Source organism: Pagrus pagrus (assembly GCF_965226575.1).
Source record: "Pagrus pagrus genome assembly, chromosome: 24".
In the NCBI taxonomy this organism is placed as follows: domain Eukaryota; kingdom Metazoa; phylum Chordata; class Actinopteri; order Spariformes; family Sparidae; genus Pagrus; species Pagrus pagrus.
The window spans coordinates 18161436-18181688 of NC_140206.1; the positions used below are offsets into that span (position 1 = coordinate 18161436).

A 20253-nucleotide genomic window follows, 5' to 3' on the forward strand; every position below is an offset into this window, starting at 1 on the left:
GTCTTTGAAGTGCTGGACGGGTTTCTCTGCTGCTGGGTTGCTGTTTGATTTCCTCCAGCGTCAGGAGATGTGAGCAGGTTTTCCATCAGTTTTCAGCCAGTTGAACTGGTATGTGAGAGCTGCTCCTCCCTCAGGACAGACTCATATGTTCCAGGGAAACATACAGCCTGCTGCCTCACTGAGAAGAGGCAAATTGATTAAGTAGTACTATCTACACACAGCCAGGCTGTTAATACTTAAAAGGCACCAACTGGAACATTAAATAAGACCTTTGTTTAATAGACAGACGCCGGTGTTTGGGATTAATGACAGACCCTATGAGCATTAACTGGCAGCTGCTGGAGCTGGCGAGCTCTGGTGGAGACAGCAGTGGGCAGATCCGGAACTTCTCGAGGAATAAACACCTGGAGTCGAGGGGAGCACAGTTTGTTTGCTAAGCTTTTGGGATGCGATCAAACTCACACAAGTAAAAACTCAAACGATCACGCGATCAAACTCACGCCAATAATGAGAGGAGAAATTAGCTTCTCTTAATTCACTAGCTTCCAGCTAAGTGGGCGTGTTTCAATAACCAGGTTTTATTTGGCTCACTTCAGCTCCATCCACACTCCACCTCTTTGCCCATTAAAGTGTTAAAAAAGACTACACCATGTGATATTGGGTGCATAGTATTTTTAATTATGCCTTTTCTCAGTCTTAACAGTTTTATGTCAAGCTTTGAGTTGCAAAAACATCTTTTTGATTGACAAACACTGGGAAATGGTGCCTAGGCCTACATCATGATCAGCCTATTGATCTAAATATTTATACAACACCACACTGTTAAAAACCAGTATACCAGGGAAAAAAATGTGAATTCTGAAATGAACTGACAACATAATGTGACTGTAGTCCAAGTAAGTGCAAGCTTTATTTATTGGAAATAAATTAAGGTTATTGAGTTATAGCGGATGGATTAAAAAAAGGTTTTCATTGCATTATGACTTAATAGATGTATTTTTGTCTGTTTTTTCTGTTGGTGCTTTGAAGCCAACACAAGATGAGTGTCTTGCATGGTACAATATTTATTCCCATAACAATTGAGCAGTCCAAGCTTAGTTCAAGTCCAAGTGCAACCACTGAGGTAGACCACAGGGTACGGTTGAAAAAGCAAGTAAAAGCAGTAGAAGTTTGGATCGTATATGTTTTGAGTTCTTGTACAGTTGCTTGTGTAGACATTCAACAGCTAGCAGCTTTGCTTCAGGTGTGTTATCAGCACTAACATCAAGACATTCTTTAATTGATACCCAGCCCTATTTGACTCACAACAAATTGTGTTATAAAGCATTATGGAGTAAAAAGCATTATCAACATTTTAACATCCAAAATAGTTCTTTGTATGTAAACCAAATAAACACACACACAAACAGATGTACCAAATAGTGATTCCCTCTGGTATTACATAATCCCACCTGCTGGTTCTGGTAATGAGGCTCAATTAAGGCACCCCTTAAATTACACTTTCCACCCGGGGTGGAAGATTCTCCCGCTTGTGTTTTTTACATGTTTTGTTTCGGCTCATCTAGTTGGAAAATTCGCCCTCAGTAATGAAACACTGGTCTGCCGTCTGGAAACAGGCCAGCTAAGAGAGCGCATTTATTAGTGTAATTATTTAGCTGCTGACTTCACTGTACAGTACTGCCAAACTCCACGCACCTGCAATGTGTTACTACTGCGATAAGCACGTTGAAACCCACTGAAAAGCAGAGTGTCAGCTCGTTAACGTGAATGTTTGAGCTGCACTGAGTCACTGCAGGGAGACAGTCCAAAGTGTCGCCATGTAAAACACTGTATTCATGGGTTTGACACTCCTCTTGAATAAATGCAGTAAAAAGTGAGTCCATTGTGGTCCGCTGAGGAAATAAAATCCCCTCAGGTCTGTTTTGTATAAGAGTCAAACGTGCATGAGTCGTGCTTCTGCCCATGTCTAACCTCATTTTGGGGAGGGTGATTATGGCGTGTCTGAGGCCTTCAGGGTTCAGCGAGAAAATTATGTTTAAGCCAACAAAATCACAGCTATCAAAGACTTTTCCTGCTTACTTTATTTATTCAGGATCTTCCTTTCCTTTTCCCACTTCCAGCTGAGACAGCTGAGTAAGAAGGGAAACCCTTACTCACAAATCAGATTTCAGCGCAGCCTCTGAGCCTGTTGTCATGCTGCTATTAAAACTTTATCCTACTGATGTGACTCCAACTCCACCTGCAGTTTTCCTAAGAACCAGCTGTCTAATGGGCTCATCAGGAATCCCGGGGCCTCATTTATAAAAACAGTGTGTAGGATCCACATTAAAAGTGAACGTGCACGCGAAAGCCAAAAATGACGTGCCGCAAAAATGAATCGGATCTATAAAACCTCGCAAACGCACGCCTGCAGGCAGTGTTCCCTTTATAAATCACAGTCCGCATGGAAACGTGTGCACATGGACTGAGTGTCATATCCCGTCCAGTCAACACCCACATTTTACATTGTGACTTTTTTTTCAGCTTTCCCATTGAGATCAAAATCACGCTTACAGGAGAGGCCTGGCCACGGTAGCAGCCATACAAGAAGACAACATATTAAAATGCAACATATGTACAGAAATACAAATGTACTAAGCATTGAAACGTCAAGCCTTAAAGGTGCACTATGTAGTTTTGGGGAAGACATTTTCATCAGAAGAGGAAGCTCTTCATTGACTGATCTTTCGAGTCCTACACATTGCACCTTTAACACTGATCAGGACGCATGATTGTGAAATCGCGTGAATTGTTTCAATCATCATTGTGACCCCTCAAATAACACCAGCCCTATTCTCTACTAAGGAATCATATTAAAAAAAAAACTCAACTTTGATTATGCTCTGTCACTGTGTTATACAGGATGTTCCACGTCCGCGTGGTAAAGCAGCCTATGATCGAGACATTTCCACACCCCAGGACCCAGGATCATCTTTAATTCATTTAAACATGTTTAAAGCAATAATTACTCAAAGTGCCGGTACAAATTACCTCGCAGGCAGGACCTGGCCCCAGGACATCCAATTAAATAGCCCCGTCTTACACTTTTATGGTGTAAGACGGGGCTATTTAATTGGAGGGGGATGAAAGCCCCTTTGAGAAGGTCACTACAATCAAACCATCGCCCTCACTTTCAGCAGTGATTCCCTTCATCTTCACTGTTACATGTTCTGCCTCTTATGGAACCGACTACTTTTGCTTTATGACTGCCCTCTTACCATGATGACCAGCCTTTAAAGGATTGCCAAAATACCTCTGAAGATCCAACCTACAATTCAATAACGGCTCAAACGCACATTTTCCCCTAGGATTGTTAACCCCTGAAATTACCTTCTGTTGCAGCCTAATGGCACCCTATTCATCCTGCTGTTACTGACAGAGCTGAGCGAGTGTGGAGCGGCAGGGCTGCAGCCAGGGCTTCCACATCGTGTTCCACGCAGATAGCTGGCTCTCCACAGGCTTCACCGACCTCCGATGTGTCTCCGCGGCCTCCTCCATCACAGCCAGGATGGCGTAAAAGTCCGGCTCAGTGTCAGGAGTCAGCGGCGTGGTCTCTGATGGGTCCCTTGAGAGATCGAAGAGCAGTGGAGGATGGTGGAAGGTCACGTAGTCCGGCGTGCAGAAGCAGACGTGTGTGTGGAAACAGGCTGTCTCGTTCTCTGGGTGGAAGTCTGGTGTGAAGTAAAAGGCTTTCCACACTGAGCTACCTGAAGCAGATAAATGAAACCAAAACGTGAAACTTCTTGCAGTTTGTATGTAGATGCACTGTCAACTTTACTTAATTGCAGCTCAGTCTCGACTCTACACACAGCGAATGAAGTCAAACTGCAGCTTTTGTTTCTACAATTAAAAGAAATAATGTTCAGGGGGAGTAGAATGACAACAAGCACAGTTTCAGAGGAAGACAACACAATTACAATTTGCAGTACATGTTCTGAGGGTTTGAGAGGAGGGAAAAAGTCTGTGAGTTTAAGACAACAAATTACACTTAAAACACACTTAAAAAGTCCTCATCGCCATGAAAGCGTATTAAAGGAATACGAAGCGGCAGCTAGCTTTGCCACACTAACAAAGACCAGTGCCTATACTGGTGTCTATTCAACAGGCATTTGAAAACTGCAGGAAGTCTTTTGAAAATAAGCCAAAGGCCGAAGCAATTACTGATAACCAGCTCTTTTCTGTGGGCAAAGACTGACAATGTTGCCGGTTAATAGCACACTTGGAGCCCAGGTATTCTCTGCCAACCTGCCACTACTTTGCAGAGGTATCCCTACCTTTCCCTGTATGATGTGGTCACCACACACATTCTAAAGCCCTATTCACACTGCCCTTTCAGTGCGGGAATCATGCGGCGATTCTCTGATTGCCGTCTGTGTGAGGGTTACAGATACAGAGAGGGGGGACAGTTTCCCTGCGGCTCTGATCCGCCTCCGGAGGTCGTATCAGAGCCGCAGCCACTATTGCGTTGTTGGAGTTACTGTCTCTGGCAACTTGTATTGAAGAACATCACAGCGACTGTGAGCCCTCCAGACTGAGACTTCAGTGAACTTTCCCCCAGGAAACAGCATCCCTCCCCGCGAGTGAGCGAGTCAGACAGGGTCTGCCGTTTACTGATGGCCATTATGTAATTATGTAATTTAGAGCAAAACATTGTGTGAAAGGGGCTTTAGTCTGACTGGTAACAAAGCAGCTGAGTAATTAATTGACAGGTCTCAATTGAGTATGTCAAAACATTTACTTTAAAAGAGCAACATGCTCTTTAAAAGCCAAAGTATGGATCTGGTTCTTCAATGTGATTGACTAGAAAAATGATGATGACAGTTAGACGGTTAGAGCTTTGGAATATTAAATCATTCATCTTCACTCACTACATCTGAGCCTGTTTCACCCCTCAGGTGCACATAAACTTGAACCTTCTATCCCTTATCTTTACAACACAGGTATGTGTACATGAAGCTCATACACAAGATGTTGTGGAGAACTCTTTATGCATCTGTCTGGGTGACTGGTTGAACTTACTGTTTCGGGGGTGCCATCTGACCGCATTCAAGTAGCTGTTGCAGTAATGGAACAGAAACTCATGGCTCGACCTTTGAACTCTCTCCTGAAGCAGATCCATGAGGTCATGACCATCTATTTCCCTTCAGACCAGAGAACAGGGATCAACAGTAAATCAGCTCTCTGACAAACACATTCAACTGCTCATTACTGTGAATCACAATGGCTGATGAAATCCTCTGTTTTACTTCAATACCTCCTTCTTCATTCAGACATGTGTCCTCTGATCAGATCCTGGATCACTGTGAGCCCAGAAAAACACTCCCCCTGCCTCTCTCTTTTTAAAGTGTGACCTAGATTTCAGGCTCTACTTGTTTTGACTGACATGTGGAAGGAGTGCCGCGTCACTGCTGTGCAGCCTCACCTGTCCTCTGGGACCGAGGCACCGCTCAGGTGCACCACTGTAGGAAACAGGTCCATGTTGCTGGTGGGCTCCTCCACCTGTCTGCCACCAGGGATGTTGCCTGGCCAACGGAGAATTCCTGGCACCCGGATCCCTCCCTCCCAATTTGTCGACTTCCCTGCTGCTCAGGGGTAAGAAAAAAACACAAAGTCAAGAATTTTTTCTCATCCAGCTACCAAATCTTGGCACGTCTGGTGTCGAAGCAGTGCTGGGTTGGTAGCTGAGGGAACAACTCGCTTCTTAGGACTGGTATCGTGCAGACATAATAGAGCACGGGACACAGTGGCTGCTTTACAGAACTCTCACTGCTCTTTGAGTCCAAACAGAAAAGATTACATCAGATCTGAATCCACACTGTAAACCTTTGTCTGGCAGCCAGTCTCAAAGAGTCTGCTGCAGACTCTCTGAGGACAAACCTGTTCACCACTAGTCTGAGGTGAATGAGATCAATAGTCTCATTTCCATATTTAATAATCCATTCATTTTACCTTACATTATATTTTACTGCTACATCGTTTCCTTATAATTATCCCACTGGGAACTATGCAATTTGGTACTAGACTGATTTTGGTTTAGTTATTTGATTTCCAGAATAATGTCCCTGACATAAACATTCATTATTTATTTATTTAATTTATCATTTGAAACTTTGCCTGCAAATAATTTCCAGTTTTTAATTTTCAGCTGACCTGCTGGGCTCCCTCTTAAATACTCTCAGGGCCCTATTTAAACGATCCATCGTGCATATAGCTCTAAAGTGCAGCGTGAGAGCGCGTCCAACTCCATTTTGCTAGTTAAACAGCACATAATCTGGCCACAAAAAGAGGAACACTGTGCGAACAGATTGTGTTTACACTTGTAATGAGTCATTGGTGTATTAAACCGATCAGAGTGTAATCTCCCATTCCCTTTAAACTGTAGGTGCACCTGAGGCATTGCTATTTAAACAGCGGCACTTGTCTTTGCTGAGTGACAGCTATTTGTGTAATTGTATTCAGGTATTTTAAATACAGAAAATACATTATTTAATGCTATTTTGTAAATATAATACTACATATTTATCCCTAGGTTTAAACTGTAAGGAAAAACAAAACAGTACAAAAGGTAGCCTAATCAGTCTCTAGCTTTATCCGTCCTTGTTTTACTATTTTGAACTGTACCAAACTGCAGTAACAGCACTGATCTATGTCTTTTTCACTGGTTGCTTGTTAAAGGGGCACTATGTAGTTTTGGAGAAGAAATTCAAACTCAGAAATGTATTTTATTTATAATATTAATGAGGTTATCATACAAACTCAGTAATATTTATTTTTTCCATAACTGAATAAACAAGCTGTTTGAATCTAGACAGGTGGCAGGGTCCGCCACATATAAACAAAGTTAAACAGTATAAATTGTGTTGTCCTTTAAGGTCAGTTTGTTTATTTAGCTTGTTTAGGCAAAAAAAAAATCAGTCACTGAAGATCTTTCCTCTTCTAATGAAATGTCTTCCCCAAAACTACAGAGTGCTCCTTTAAGTTGGAATTTTTAGAAATGTATTCACTCAACTGCAATTATATGTATTGCTCTTATATTTATCGGCACCGCTGTGACCCAACTGTCCAGTTCCCACAGCTGACAGCATCACCCAGCATGCAGCCCTGAACCTACAGCCTCCCGCCTCTAAATCTATGATGTGGGAAAGCAGCCAAGAGCATCTTTTTAATGTAGGGGGTGACCGTCAGATCCATATTGAGGCTACTGGCTAAAACTAAAACTGGCTTAATTCAATAGACAGGTCAGCAGTCTATCACACTACAGACACATTCAGACTAACGGACGATTAAGAGTCTCTTCTTCACCCAACCTGTACTGTGGGACTGTGTGCTCAGGTCAAACTCCACACAGACAGAACCCAGCCACAGGTTCTGACGATCTTGCTGCGAGTTGATAGTGCTAACCAGTGTGAGATGAGACTGTGAGATTCCCTGACATCTTCATCAAAGCTGGCTGGATGCCAACTGCTTCCTGGGGCACAGAGGAGCTGAGGCTGCATCGAATGGTTCGTGTGAACTACGTTAAGTGGGCGGCTAGAGGGCTACAGTATGGGGTCGAGGGTGAAGTGTGGGAAAGGCTGATTGTGTAGTACACGTGTTTCTGCTGTGAAGATGCAGCTTTGCTCTCTCCCAACAGGCTTTCCATATAAATCTTCAGTGCTCATTTAGTCCACATACAACAGCACTGAGATCTTACTGCTACCTCCACTTAGTCGGATATGGATTCTGAATGCTCTTTAAATGTGTTAAATATGTATTGCTGCAATAAATGCTTAACGCTTGACAAGTGTCCTGACTGAAGATGAAAAAGATCAGCATTGAATCTCAAAGAATTCCCGCTCCTCACATGCTGTACCTTTAAATATGCCATTCCATCCTCTGTGGACCTCCCCACTGGCAGAGATTTCCTCCAGGTGAGCTCCCTGGTCTGAAGTCAGATACACCAAAGTGTTTTCGCTCAGTTTGAGTCTGTCCAGAGTCTTCATGATCTGACCTGAGAACAGACGAAATATACACTGCAGTCATTTTTTCGCACATTACGAGCATTATGATGTCACAGTGAAGTTGACCTTTTGATATAAAATCACTCCTCACTTCATCATGTTATCCTATCCTAGTCCTAAGTGTAATATTTTGTTGTAATTGTCATATGAATTGTCGAGAAACGGCCAAAAACGTGTTTTGTGAGGTCACAGTGACCACCAAAATCTGATCAGTTCATTCTCGAGGGGACATTTGTGCCAAATTTGAAGAAATTCCCTCAAAGCATTCTTGAGAAATCACGTTCACAAGACTTGGACGGACAGAAAAACAGATAAAAGCCTCCGGCCACAGCTATGTCTATGAGTGAGTATATATCTTTTTCATATATATTGGATTAGGCTTGATTGTTCCTGAAAGGTAAAACTCCAGGCAGAAAAAAACAGTCCTCACTGGCCACTGCTGCTAAAGCATAATTACTGTCCACAGAAGGAAGTGGAGGAGGCTCAGATGAGCATATTAACATTTTGATCATCTCAAAGCTTCTCTTACCTCACAGTAGGGGGACACTTACAAGGATTCAGCAGACTAATAAAACAGTTTTTGCAATTAAGACTTCAATCCTGTAATGTCCGCAGAACTAAACATCTCAGCGGGAGTAATTCTGACTTTCACCCTTCAATCCCGAGCCCAATATCATGTTCGCATTCAAGGGGAGATTGTAGAAAAAGATCAGCTCGTGGTAGCTGTGCAGTTCTACACAGCCTGCGGCCAACTGAAAATGAGGTGCCGCACATCATCACACAGGATCTGTGTTTTCCTCTAAAGTTAGGGGTCATCAAGTTCTATTCTCGTTTAGTCCGCGTTCAAACCAACAGCACTGCACTGCGAAGGACAAAATCAAAAAAACGTTGTACAAACATATATTTCAAAGCGGTAGTTCTACAACATTATCAAAGCACGATGGGTTTAGTTGTTTTCCCTCCAGGTTTAAATCTGCACATCATGAATGAAAGAGTATGATTCAGTCCTGACGCTTGGGCTTGACTGAATTAAAGGGGACTGTGTGACCTTGGCATATAATACACACCATTTATTGCTGCATGCACAACTATGGCAAAATGGAAGCTGAAACTGAACAGGAAAGTGTCTCTCTGTCTAATATCCCTGTCACACATGACGAAAAACCGACAAAAAACAACTAACGTACAATCGGCATTCACTCCTGTGTCAAATGACCCTGCAGTAGGCACAGGCTCCGGCTCTGATTGGCTGTGATGGAAACACAACACCTGGGTGGACACGCTAATTTTGTCAGGCGTGACGCTATGACCTGTGTTGAAGTTAGGGTCACTGACTTGTTAATACAAACCCAAGAATAAAACAGAAACAAAGGGAATCTGCCCTCCTGGTAATGGATAAGGAGCCAACTGCCTATTTTTGGTGGGTTTGACACATTTAAAAAATCAAATGCATTTCACACTAATTTTGGTGTAAAAGTGGTATAATAGATATTTAAAACACACTGACATACAACACACATACACACATACTGTAATATAGGACCTTATAGGTGCGATGTGTAAGAATTTCAGTTGAAAACATAAAAAAAATAACAAACGATCATCAGAATGTGACGTTACGACGTCTTTGTATTGTGTCACAGAGACATCTACTGAAGTTAGCATGCTAACCAGCTAGCCTCGGCTGGTCAGAAACATTCTTCTGATCCCCGAGCTCCCAGTCCGGACTGCTAGCTGCACAGATAACTGAGCTAACTAGCTAATGGCAGCTCCAGTTAGCAGCGACCCCTCCCTTTCTGCTCGCCATGATTCCACAGTGCTTCCACAGTCATTTCATCCATTGCTAGTATGAAAGTATAGATTGATGCAACTTTAAAGAGTGACTCCACACTGAGTTTGCTGTCACCCAGTTGTGGTGTAGTGCTGTACAATAGTGCATGATTGGGCTGTACTTCACATAATGTACATGAAGAATACAGCAACTGCTATTTGGCACATCAAGCAGGAGGTTTAGTCTGCTGTAGTCCCTACAAACAAGCCAGCTACATTACCAAGTGATGTTGGCTTTGGTCAGAAAGGAAGTAGACTTGAGTTTTCTACCCCGTAGAGGTCAGTAAAATGTTAGCATACATAATTCTTTTTAACTATTAGCGCAGCTCAGGATGATGCCTCCGGATTGAAAGATGCTAGGATATATAAAAAAAAGCCAGGAGGAAAAGGAATTAACAATTCTTCTCCCATTCAGCATGAAAACAAAGCAGTTATTACCCTCTCCCTTTGTGCTGACAACATCCTCCTCAAGCTAAAATAATTGGGGTAATTACACATTCATTAGGAAAACAGCCGCCCACATTCAAACCATTGTGGGTTCTTGTTGCGTGGAGGCCATCCTTGAGACTGAACAGCAATTAGAGCAGAGAGAAAGTGGCATATTTCAAATGATTTTAACAGAAGTGTATAATACCGAAGGACAAGCTGTTGTGGTATGTTATTTCAGTTTAGACAAGAAATGTTAAAATGGTGCACTAACATTAGACCTACACAAAATACCACTGTGATGGAGCTGTACTGTTTTGTATTACTAGTTTTCTCTGGCCAGTCTTTTGCTGTTACATTCTGTGGCTTTATAAATATTTATTAACATTCACAATAATCACTCAAATTCAGCAGGGAGAGGTGTGCAGAAAACAGCTGCTAATGTTTTGCAGCGCGCTCTCTTTTTCTCTCTAATTGAATGTCCCTTCACTGTCCTGCCAGTTCCTTTCTGTCTGTGGACTGCTACAACAGTGGGAGAAATGGAATCCAGGCTGAAAGTAGAGGAAGCGGAAATTAAAACGATAAGCCTGTTAACTCTATTTGATTTCATTTCATTTCACACGTTTTATCAAACTATCTCTTTGAAATGGCTGGTTTACCTATTCAGGATAGGATAGGAAGTTCGGTCTTCTTGAGATTATAAGGCCTACAAACAATCGTGAATTGTCACGATGGTTTGTTATTTTATGCACTGTGACAGAAAGTCTCCCCTTTTCCCTGCTTTGGGAAACATTTGATAAGACAACATGCCACCTGTGTAGGGAATTGAATGAGGCTTTTTTTTTTTAAATTAAACATTTGAACCAACAGGCTTGGAGCTGAAAGCCTGAGGGGAGAGGAATCAGAAAGTCTAGAGAGACAGACTAACAGTTCCTTAACAATCACAAAAATATGACTTTCATCAACTCTGACCCTGCTGACCTACCCACACTCCAGTCCACCTCGTGGACAGCGTCTCCGTAGATGCCGTGAGGGCTCGTTCCTCTGAACGCTGCTGAAGCGAACATGGCTGTGTGCACTTGGAGGAAAGAGAAAAACAGCAGGAAAGGCCTCGCCGAGCTCCTGGAGAAACAGCAAATACAGTTAATTTACTGGCACTGAAATAAATATGGTGGAATAAGCAATGTGACATTTCATATCAAAGACCGTCATTCACTGCAGCTTTATGTTATTATTTAAAGAAACACCTTTTTTTTCCTCGTCTCTAAAAGTGCTTTTTTTGAAATGCTTGTTCTCCAAAGTGCTATGTGCAGCATGGCATGAGAAAAGTTTGATCATTAAACAGGACCATCAACAAGATGAACAGTTTTCTGATGTGGATCAGGGACGTGTACCTCTCTATGAAGTCTACTGCCTCATTAGTCATCCTCTGTGTCAGGTTTTCAGATGTGAACGGCTGCTCCACAACTTGGTGGTCCCTCATGAGAACACAGTTGAAGTATGGGATAATCTGGATGAATCCTGCTATCAGACCTGTGACCACGACCGTCAGAGACAGCAGGCTCACGACCAACCCTCTGCGGATGGTGATGACGCCGCTGTAGTGGAGCAAGGCTGCGGTGACCAGGACAACACTGAACGTCCCGTATGGTAAATATTTATGGATCCTGAACACAGTGCCGTGTCCAGGCTGGCAATCTCGAAGGTTGGTCAAGGGGATACCGAAGAAATAGTTAAAGCCGTGTCTGCTGGGGTGGTGGCAGTGATCGTCACTGCTCTCACAGTTTAGTCCAAGGTGCCATTTTCCTGGGAACAACAGCAAATGTAGAAGAAAGTACTGTGTTGTAACTACTGCATGATAAAAAGACATTGAATGCCACGAGAATTTCAAGAGTGACAGTGTAAAACAGGCTCTTATCCGAAAAAGAGCTACTTTCTTGCACGACTGCTGGGCTAGAAGCACTCTGGGAAACATTGCATTCGTCTGACACAAGAATTTGACTAAAAGTGTTCAACCTGCTGTTGGTGGAGCGAGATGTGTCTGCGCCCCCACTGTGTCAACAACACTCAAAAGAATGAGAGAGCTGTGTTCTTCCAAACATGCACGGTTATCTGTGCGAATGCAGCTTGACTCTCAGCCCAACCCAATGCACCGATGTAGCAACTTGAATTGTCAAGTATTTGTCTGGATTTGCCAAAGACAGACAGTCCTGAATGATGATTTCATCATTAAACTATCACTCAGTTTATTTTACAATTCACTTTATTGATATCCAAGTATATGGATATCCCCTTGCCCCTACCACTTATCCCTACCCCTCACTTTGCGACTTCACGTCTAGGGGTAGGGCGTCCTGATTCTTGTTTGGACAGACTGGTCGGGTCAAGTGTTAAAGCTACATGACCCTCAAAACAGAGACATTTCAGAGGCACACTTCAAACCAAGAGTTATGAGGGCGTTCTGTTCATTCAATACATTATGATCCATTTCTTTTTAATGGGCATTAAACAATCGCTGTTTGTGTGCTGGTGTTTCGGTACATTACATTGATGGCATTTGATGCCTGTTACCGGTCAGGTAATGAAGCAGCATTTTTTTTTTTTGTTTGACGATTTCAGTTTCATTGATAGTGTGAAGTTGTGAATGAATTGCGAGTGTCCATGCTTTTCTATCTCCATCAGATAAATGGTGAACACATTGGGGTAATACCAGGATTGTCGCAGTAACACAACAGAAATCACCACAGCGGAAGACGCCGTGTTGAAAATGTTACGGTCGTAACGTAAACGCCATCAACATTAAATGATGACATATGAGGGTCCTAAGGGGTGGTCCCATTCCATAGGGGGAGATTTCACCCACTACCCCTTGTAACTCTGTTCTGAGGGGCAGGGGGTTCACTCGAAAAAGAGGGGTAGGTGTACAACTTGAGAATGGGGTTGGGCCTTAATCTATCTTTTCAAACCCTGCTTCTTAACATCAGGGTGAAGGATTTTACAAACTGCATGTGTTGTTAAAGGAGCAACAACTCTGTTCTTAAACGCAAGTACTCGAAAGACAATTTCCCACAGCCCGTAATAAATGCAATTGAAAACCTTTCGCACAAATCAGAAACATAAAGAACATTATAAAGTTGCTATCTGCAATAAGAGTCACACTTACAGGATAACTCCACATATTTGACATATTAAAGTGTTCTAATTTGAGGAACTGTCCACAATGAGTCCAATAGTGCTATAGAAGCACAATGAAACTCCTGAATAACACACTGGAGGCAATTTATCAGATTAAATGCAGCTTCCTCTTGAGCTAAAAAGACTTTATACTACTTTTTTCACATACACAGTAGAACTCCCAAAGACCTGTACACACACTCTAATGTGTACAATTAGTGGAGTTACCCTTTAACTTGTGAAATTAGGGATAATGGCTGTGTACCGATAAGAGCTGTCTCATAGCCTTGTTGTTTGGCAATCTTGGCAAAGGTAACCTCTTGGCTGGGAAGACCTCCAGACGCTGCATTAAATATAAAAACCCCGGGCCTGTCACTGCCAGCTACACCTGTTACAGAGAGGAAACAGAGGAAAGAAAATATTTTAAACCACATGAAACTGTACGGCTGTCCCTTTCATAGTAAAACCAAAATATCCTTTGAATGTGGATGTGACCGCCTCGCTTAAACTCTTCTATCTTTCTGCATGTCTCTTCTGACGTCCAGCAGCGCCAGTGTTAAGAGGGCCGTCAGAACTGATTGGCTGCACCTGAAGACGGTGTGGCCAAAGGATAAATGAAAGGGCTGCTGTCCCTGACATGTTGTCTTTGATGCTGAGCAACCTGCCTTCACTTTAGATGGTTTGTGTTAGTTTCCTGTACTTCTACCAGACACACACATTATTTATCCAACCACTGGTGCCTGTCATTCCCATTAATCACTATGCCGTTGTTATGCTTAGTTTCATAAACTCTTTTTGTCTTTCATTGGGGTGTGGACCGGTTTGCATCATAGAAAACGAAAAAAAAATTGATCTTGAACATGTGTCTGAATTCAAAATGACATGAATGTCCGCACCTGAAATAGTTAGGTGAGTGAATACAGTGGGCAGCGTGTGGACTGACCTCATCCAAATCCATCCTGCTAAATAATTCAGTCCCTAAATATACGGGCCTTCTGCCAGAGGTGGAGTAAAAATCTGTTTAATGTGACAGTGTTTAACAGTTCTATTGGCTGTGGATGACGCCTGCAGACCAACATAAAGCACTGTGTCAGTCAGTAAAGATTTTCTTAGTGTAGATGTCTTTGAACTGGCCTGATCGTATTGGGTATCGTCCCGTGAGGAACGCTGCCCTGCTGGGAGTGCAGAGGCTGGCTGCAGCGATGTGGTGGGTCAGCTTCACCCCTTCCTGAGCCAGCTGGTCAATATTGGGGGTCCTGCAAATCACATTCATTAGTGGTAAACGGGCAGGTTCAACATTCAGAGAGACAAATGGAAGACTTTTAATGCTGCTTTGAGTTAAATTCAAGAGAAACTCAATCAAAATTAAGAAAAAACATATGTTCTGGAGGAAGGAAAAAATACAACACATCAGAGCCGACACAGCTAGCTTCCCAGTACCCAGCCCTTCCAGTCACTTATCCTCTGTGCAAGAAGATGATGTGCTGACTGGTATCGGAGGCAACTCCAGCACTGGAGATGTAGGGCTTATTTCTGTTTTCAGAGATCAGAGATTCAGACCTTGATTGATTTGTTTGGGAAGAGGGTTTACTCGAGGGAGATTTGCCAAACCCAGCTTTGTAACAAACTGAATTTCTATCTTTTGTTGTTCAGTGCTGAATCACTGAAGGATGGTGCTTTTTGGTTGAACTCTGGAATCTTTATTTTAAGTGAAGATTGTTTGAAATTGTCTGACCTGTGAAAACGGTTTAACCTGTGAAAATCCACCAGGGAAAAGTCAAACTTTGAATGAATGAAATATATCAGTGTTTCTCCTGTATATACACCTCTCAGCAGCACACACAAAAAACACAAAAGCAGAGGAGACAGGAGATAAGGAGGCTGCGTTTTCTCTTAACTAACATTATATGATTTTATGCTATGGACAAGAGAGGATGTCTGAAACTAATGTTACATTATCTTGCATTGTAACACGGTTGCCAGTAAAGCTTACAGTAGAAACAGAGAGGACTGGCTACTGAGTGTGTTAAACAAGGAACTTTTTTGCTTACCTGAACATATCAGCTCAGCGATTATGACAACAAACATCGGGTCGATTCCTGATTATCATTCTCGCAGGAGAGAAAAAAATCTGTCCATCAACTTAATGTGAGCATCGCAGCAAATGCAATACTTTGATAGGAATAATGTTACGCAAGTTAACACTTCCAACATCCACATTAATATAAAGACGGCATGTATTCCACATCAATCGATTGTTTTCCTCATCCTGGTGGCCTCACTGATCTTTCTAAAAGATTGTCAAAAATGTAACTTGTTTCATCATTGAACATTAAATTTAAGTTAATAATCACTGTTTGAATACAACAAGGTGGTGATGCTAATTCATTTTAGAAAAAAAGGAGGGTTAAGACTGAATAATTGGAAGGATGAAATCCAGTCATCCAGTTGATGTAAACAGGGGTAACACACACTAATGGCTTGTTTGTCAATTCACATAGGTGTAAATCGCAGGGGGACAGTGGGGCCATGAGACCCCATCCTGAGAAAATATCATTTACCCCCCCAGTATATCACTGTAAACACAATTAGCAGTGTTTACAGGAGCAATGTAGTGTTCCTCAGCTGGTGACAGAGTGTTTGTTAGCAGAGCTACAGCTTGGTGTGTCCCTCTCACAGAGTTGTCCCCGCCAAAGTCTTTAATAGATTTTTGCCCTTGCATGTTAGAATCTCCAAATGAGAAACCTTGAGGATGCCGCACTTTTTTCTTTCTGCACTTGTCACCTCCGCTGTTACAACTCCATCCAAAGGAAACACTGAAAATACATCTCTTTTTAGAGAAGATATGAAAATGCTTGTGACAGTTGTCTGGGCATAAAACCAATGATCTGTTGGTCTTCATAAATCCAGATGTGATAGTCTAGCGTGTTGGAAAATTCTTTTTTAAATCAAATTGAATTGTGACCTGAATTAGACAATAATGGAAACTGTTTGGCGTTAAACCATTCCGAACGGGAGAGTTTATAATAATACAATCATTAAGGGATGCCCAAAATTTGAAAAGGTAGTGATACCTCTGGCTTGGTCATGCATTCATGGCAGACACTGGTGTGGCAGAAAAAGCAGGTTTCATTCATTAGCTGTGACGATCAGATGTGTTTTTGCCTGGAAGGCTGGTCCAGCTAGAGTCAGGATGCCTGCCTGGAGGCATGAGTATCAGATATGACTGCCCGAACCCTCCCCGGGACAATGGTGTAATAAGTGGTGACAAGAACCACAGTCAAACCACAGTTGTTACTCCATATTAGGGAGGAAGGAGGGAAAAAAGATAGCAGGTAAAATAGAGATGAAAATCCAGTGCTTTCAGGTATTCAGCTCTAGTAGTAGCAGCCAGCAGGATTGCAGGTTGCTCTGTGTGAACGACTGTTCCATGTGAATCATCTTCCTAACCCACAGCAGTGAAACTCAACTGAAGCAATCCAGACTCAGAGAGAAAACAGCACTACACTTTTACCTCAGTGTTGTATTGCCGTAGCAGCCCAGGTCTCCAATTCCGAGGTCATCCACCATCATCAGGACAAAATTGGGCTTGCTGCTTTCCTGAAGAGACACACAGCACACCACCACGAGCAGCAGCAGAGAGGGTGGCAGCCACGCCGACTTCATGTTGTCAGAACAAAAACACTAGAGGAGAAATCACACCAGATACATGTGGAGTTTACAGATACCACAGATTCTCCTATAGCAGCCAACAGCATCCACATATCCTGTAGTTTCCTCCCACTCACTGCTGATGCTTCTGAGGGTGGATTATGTTATTGAAGATGCAACAGAGGTTTATAAAGTTTCCACTACTTGGATAACATTTCACTGAAATTATTAAAAATGCCAATAGCATTAAAGAGGCACAATGTAGTTTTAGAGAAGAAAATCCATTTTTTAAATATATTTACAATAATAATGAGGCAATAGTACAAATTCAGAAATATTTATTTTCTCCATAAGCGAAGCTAGAAAAGTGGCAGGGTCTGCCACATATAATCAAAGTAAAACAGTATGAAATTGTGTTGTCCTTTAAGGTCAGTTTGTTTGAAAACTGGCAATTAAAATAACGTTAAATTGATCAGAAATACAGTCTAGACCTTATTTATGTGCTAGATGGCTATTTAAGCTGGAAACGGCTGATTTGTAACAGAACATCTCCTCAGGTTTACAGAGTTCCACTTCCAGCAGCCATCACTACTGTGGTCCAATAGCACATTGTGTTAGCTAATCCAAGTCTGTCGTGTTAAAGGGCTAATTGATCATTAGAAAACCGTGTCAGCACAGCTGAAAACTGTTGTGCTGATTAAGGAAGCAATAAAATTGACCCTCCTTAGGCTAGTGGAGTGTCTGGAGCATCAGCGTTTGTGGGTTCGACTTTAGTCTAAATATGGCCAGAAAAAATGTACTTTGAAACTTGTCAGTCTATTCTTGTTCAGAGAAATGAAGGCTGTTCAATGTGAGAAACTGCCAAGAAACTGAAGATCTCATCCAACGGTGTGCGTACTACTTCCTTTAAAGAACAGCACAAACTGGTTAGTGCAATAGAGAATAGTGATAGAAGTAGGAGGCTCTGGAGTTAAAGACACAAATCAAGGATGCTGCATGAAATGTCCATAAAATTTAATGGAACGTTTGGAATATAAATTTAGGCTTATATATTGGAAAGTTCAATGTAGGAGGCCCTTGTAGTAGTACAACAATATAGTGAGTATAGAAGTGATGGTAACTAAGTACAATTACTTTACAATTACTTTACAAACTAAGTACAATTACTCAATTACTGTACTTAAATACAATTATGGGGTACTTGTACCTGAGTATTTTCATTTTCTGCTACTTTATACTTCCACTCCACTCCTTTTTGGAGGCAAATATTGTACTTTTTATTCCAATATATGTATATGATAACGTTAGTTACTGGTTACTCTAAGCACAAGTAGGACCTTTTTTTATTGTCTTTCTGATCGTCTGCAGCCTGTGTGTTTGAACGGGTTAATTTGCAAAGAAACTGAGTTTAGTAAATGTGTATGTCCTTCTTATACAGAGCCAAGCATAATAATGATGTGATCAAAGTAGACATCTGTTTCCTGTTTTTACAGCTCAAAAGCACAATGTCTACACACCTGTTATGAAACCAAAAAGTCACAATCAAAGGAAATAATAAGACTAAGAACTTAATGTGAATTTTGCTTCAGTAATGTTCACACACAATCAGATTATAAAAAAAATCGACCATGTCAATAATCAATCCATAGTATAAAGTACATACATGTACATGTAAATGCATGTGTACCTTACTTTTACTTGTTCTTCTGATACATAAGTACATTTAATATCAGATACTTTATAATATAATAATATCAGACTTTTACTCAAGTACCATTTGTATACGTAACTTTCACTTTTACCAAAGTAATATTTCAACAGGGTATCTTTACTTTAACTGAAGACTGACTTGTGTGTACTTTTTGCAACAACGCAGTATAGCATAGCAGTATAGCATATTGTTATTTTGTATTACTTAGAGGCACCTCTAAATACAATAATGTGTAGTATGAGTACACTATAATATTTTAACAATAATAGTCATAATTATAAAAAATGTGTGTAGTAAATAGTATAATAACACAATAGTATATGATTAATAAATGATAATAATAATAGTATTAATAGTAGTAGTAAAGTATAAATACCTCTAAAGAGTGCCTCACAATTGTACTTAATTACACTCCATCACTGGGTCTGTACATTTTAACACTGAGATTGTTAATTGTTCTTTTCAGTGGAAAAATGTACTTTATATTAGTTTTAAATGGTGGTTATTGGTCTCCTTGATTGCTAATCATTTTTAATAAGTTTTTTTACATTGGAATATTGATATTTTTTCCTAAATGTGGATAGATCTACTGCAACACCTTGAACCCACTGCCATCATCTAAAAGACTCATTAGTACTCATGATGCAGGCTCTCAGTCCTCCAGCCTGCACAACAAGTCTGACCTGACAGACTGACAGCTCTCCAGCTGAACTTTGACTGCCTGCAGACACCTGCTTCAGATATGTAATAAAAGCACAGACACCAGGAAGTCATCGCTCCACACTGTCCCCAGTGATCTCGTGGGTCGTGTCACCAGACTGGTTTAAGATGCCAGGTACCACCGGCACTATTCTGAATGTAACGGACGCTCAGGTGTTCCGCTCTTACCTTCAGTCCTTCTCCTGTCAGGCTCAGCGAAGCACATTCAAACTCTCCGGAACACGAGATTGTGTGTATGGAAATTGAAAATCTCGCGATATATAGCTTGAAGCGTTAGGTTCGCCGGCATACAAAACAGCACTTCCGGTTGTGAGTTTCAAAACAAAACTTGACGGATAGGTGTGACGTTCAGAGGATAAATCAAGTGAAATATATATTTCAGACTCAGGGTCCATAGCAAGACAAACACAAATACGACAACAGACAACACAAACAGTAAAAGAGAATAAAGCTAAAAACATAAATTGGGTTTTACATAGTTAATATCAAAAATAAAATGTACTATAAAGTTAAAAAAAGACAACTGTACCAGTGTCTCCAGAACAGAGAAATATATGAATTAACTGTAGTATTTGTGAGGTGATTTGATAACAGGATCTATGAAGTCAAGATATATTATTCATTAAAGGTGACATGCAGCAATCCTTATAAAGATATGGCCACATCACTGTTGAGAGGAGGACTGGCAGCCTACATGAAGTT

At 41.5% G+C, this 20253-nt stretch overlaps 1 protein-coding gene across 1 annotated transcript; it reads right to left on the reverse strand.

Moving 5' to 3' along the window:
- Window positions 1-678: 678 nt before the first annotated feature.
- sts (steroid sulfatase (microsomal), isozyme S) lies at window positions 679-19789 on the reverse strand. The gene is made up of 10 exons (XM_084347574.1): window positions 19720-19789; window positions 16984-17153; window positions 14604-14725; window positions 13735-13857; window positions 11690-12101; window positions 11281-11417; window positions 7892-8029; window positions 5462-5621; window positions 5059-5180; window positions 679-3746 (listed from the first exon to the last, which is right to left on the reverse strand). Exons 2-10 carry the CDS (start codon window positions 17133-17135, stop codon window positions 3409-3411), a joined length of 1704 nt encoding a protein of 567 aa, XP_084203700.1. The 5' UTR covers window positions 17136-17153; window positions 19720-19789; the 3' UTR covers window positions 679-3408.
- Window positions 19790-20253: the final 464 nt, after the last annotated feature.

Excerpts from the sequence above, each read along its gene's own strand:
- sts (XM_084347574.1), bottom strand. The coding sequence starts at position 17,135 with ATGAAGTCGGCGTGGCTGCCACCCTCTCTGCTGCTGCTCGTGGTGGTG. Across the intron at positions 13,858-14,603 it reads ACGATACCCAATACGATCAG|GTGTAGCTGGCAGTGACAGG; the intron begins GCCAGTTCAAAG and ends TCTCTGTAACAG. Across the intron at positions 3,747-5,058 it reads CAGATGGCACCCCCGAAACA|GTAGCTCAGTGTGGAAAGCC; the intron begins GTAAGTTCAACC and ends TATCTGCTTCAG.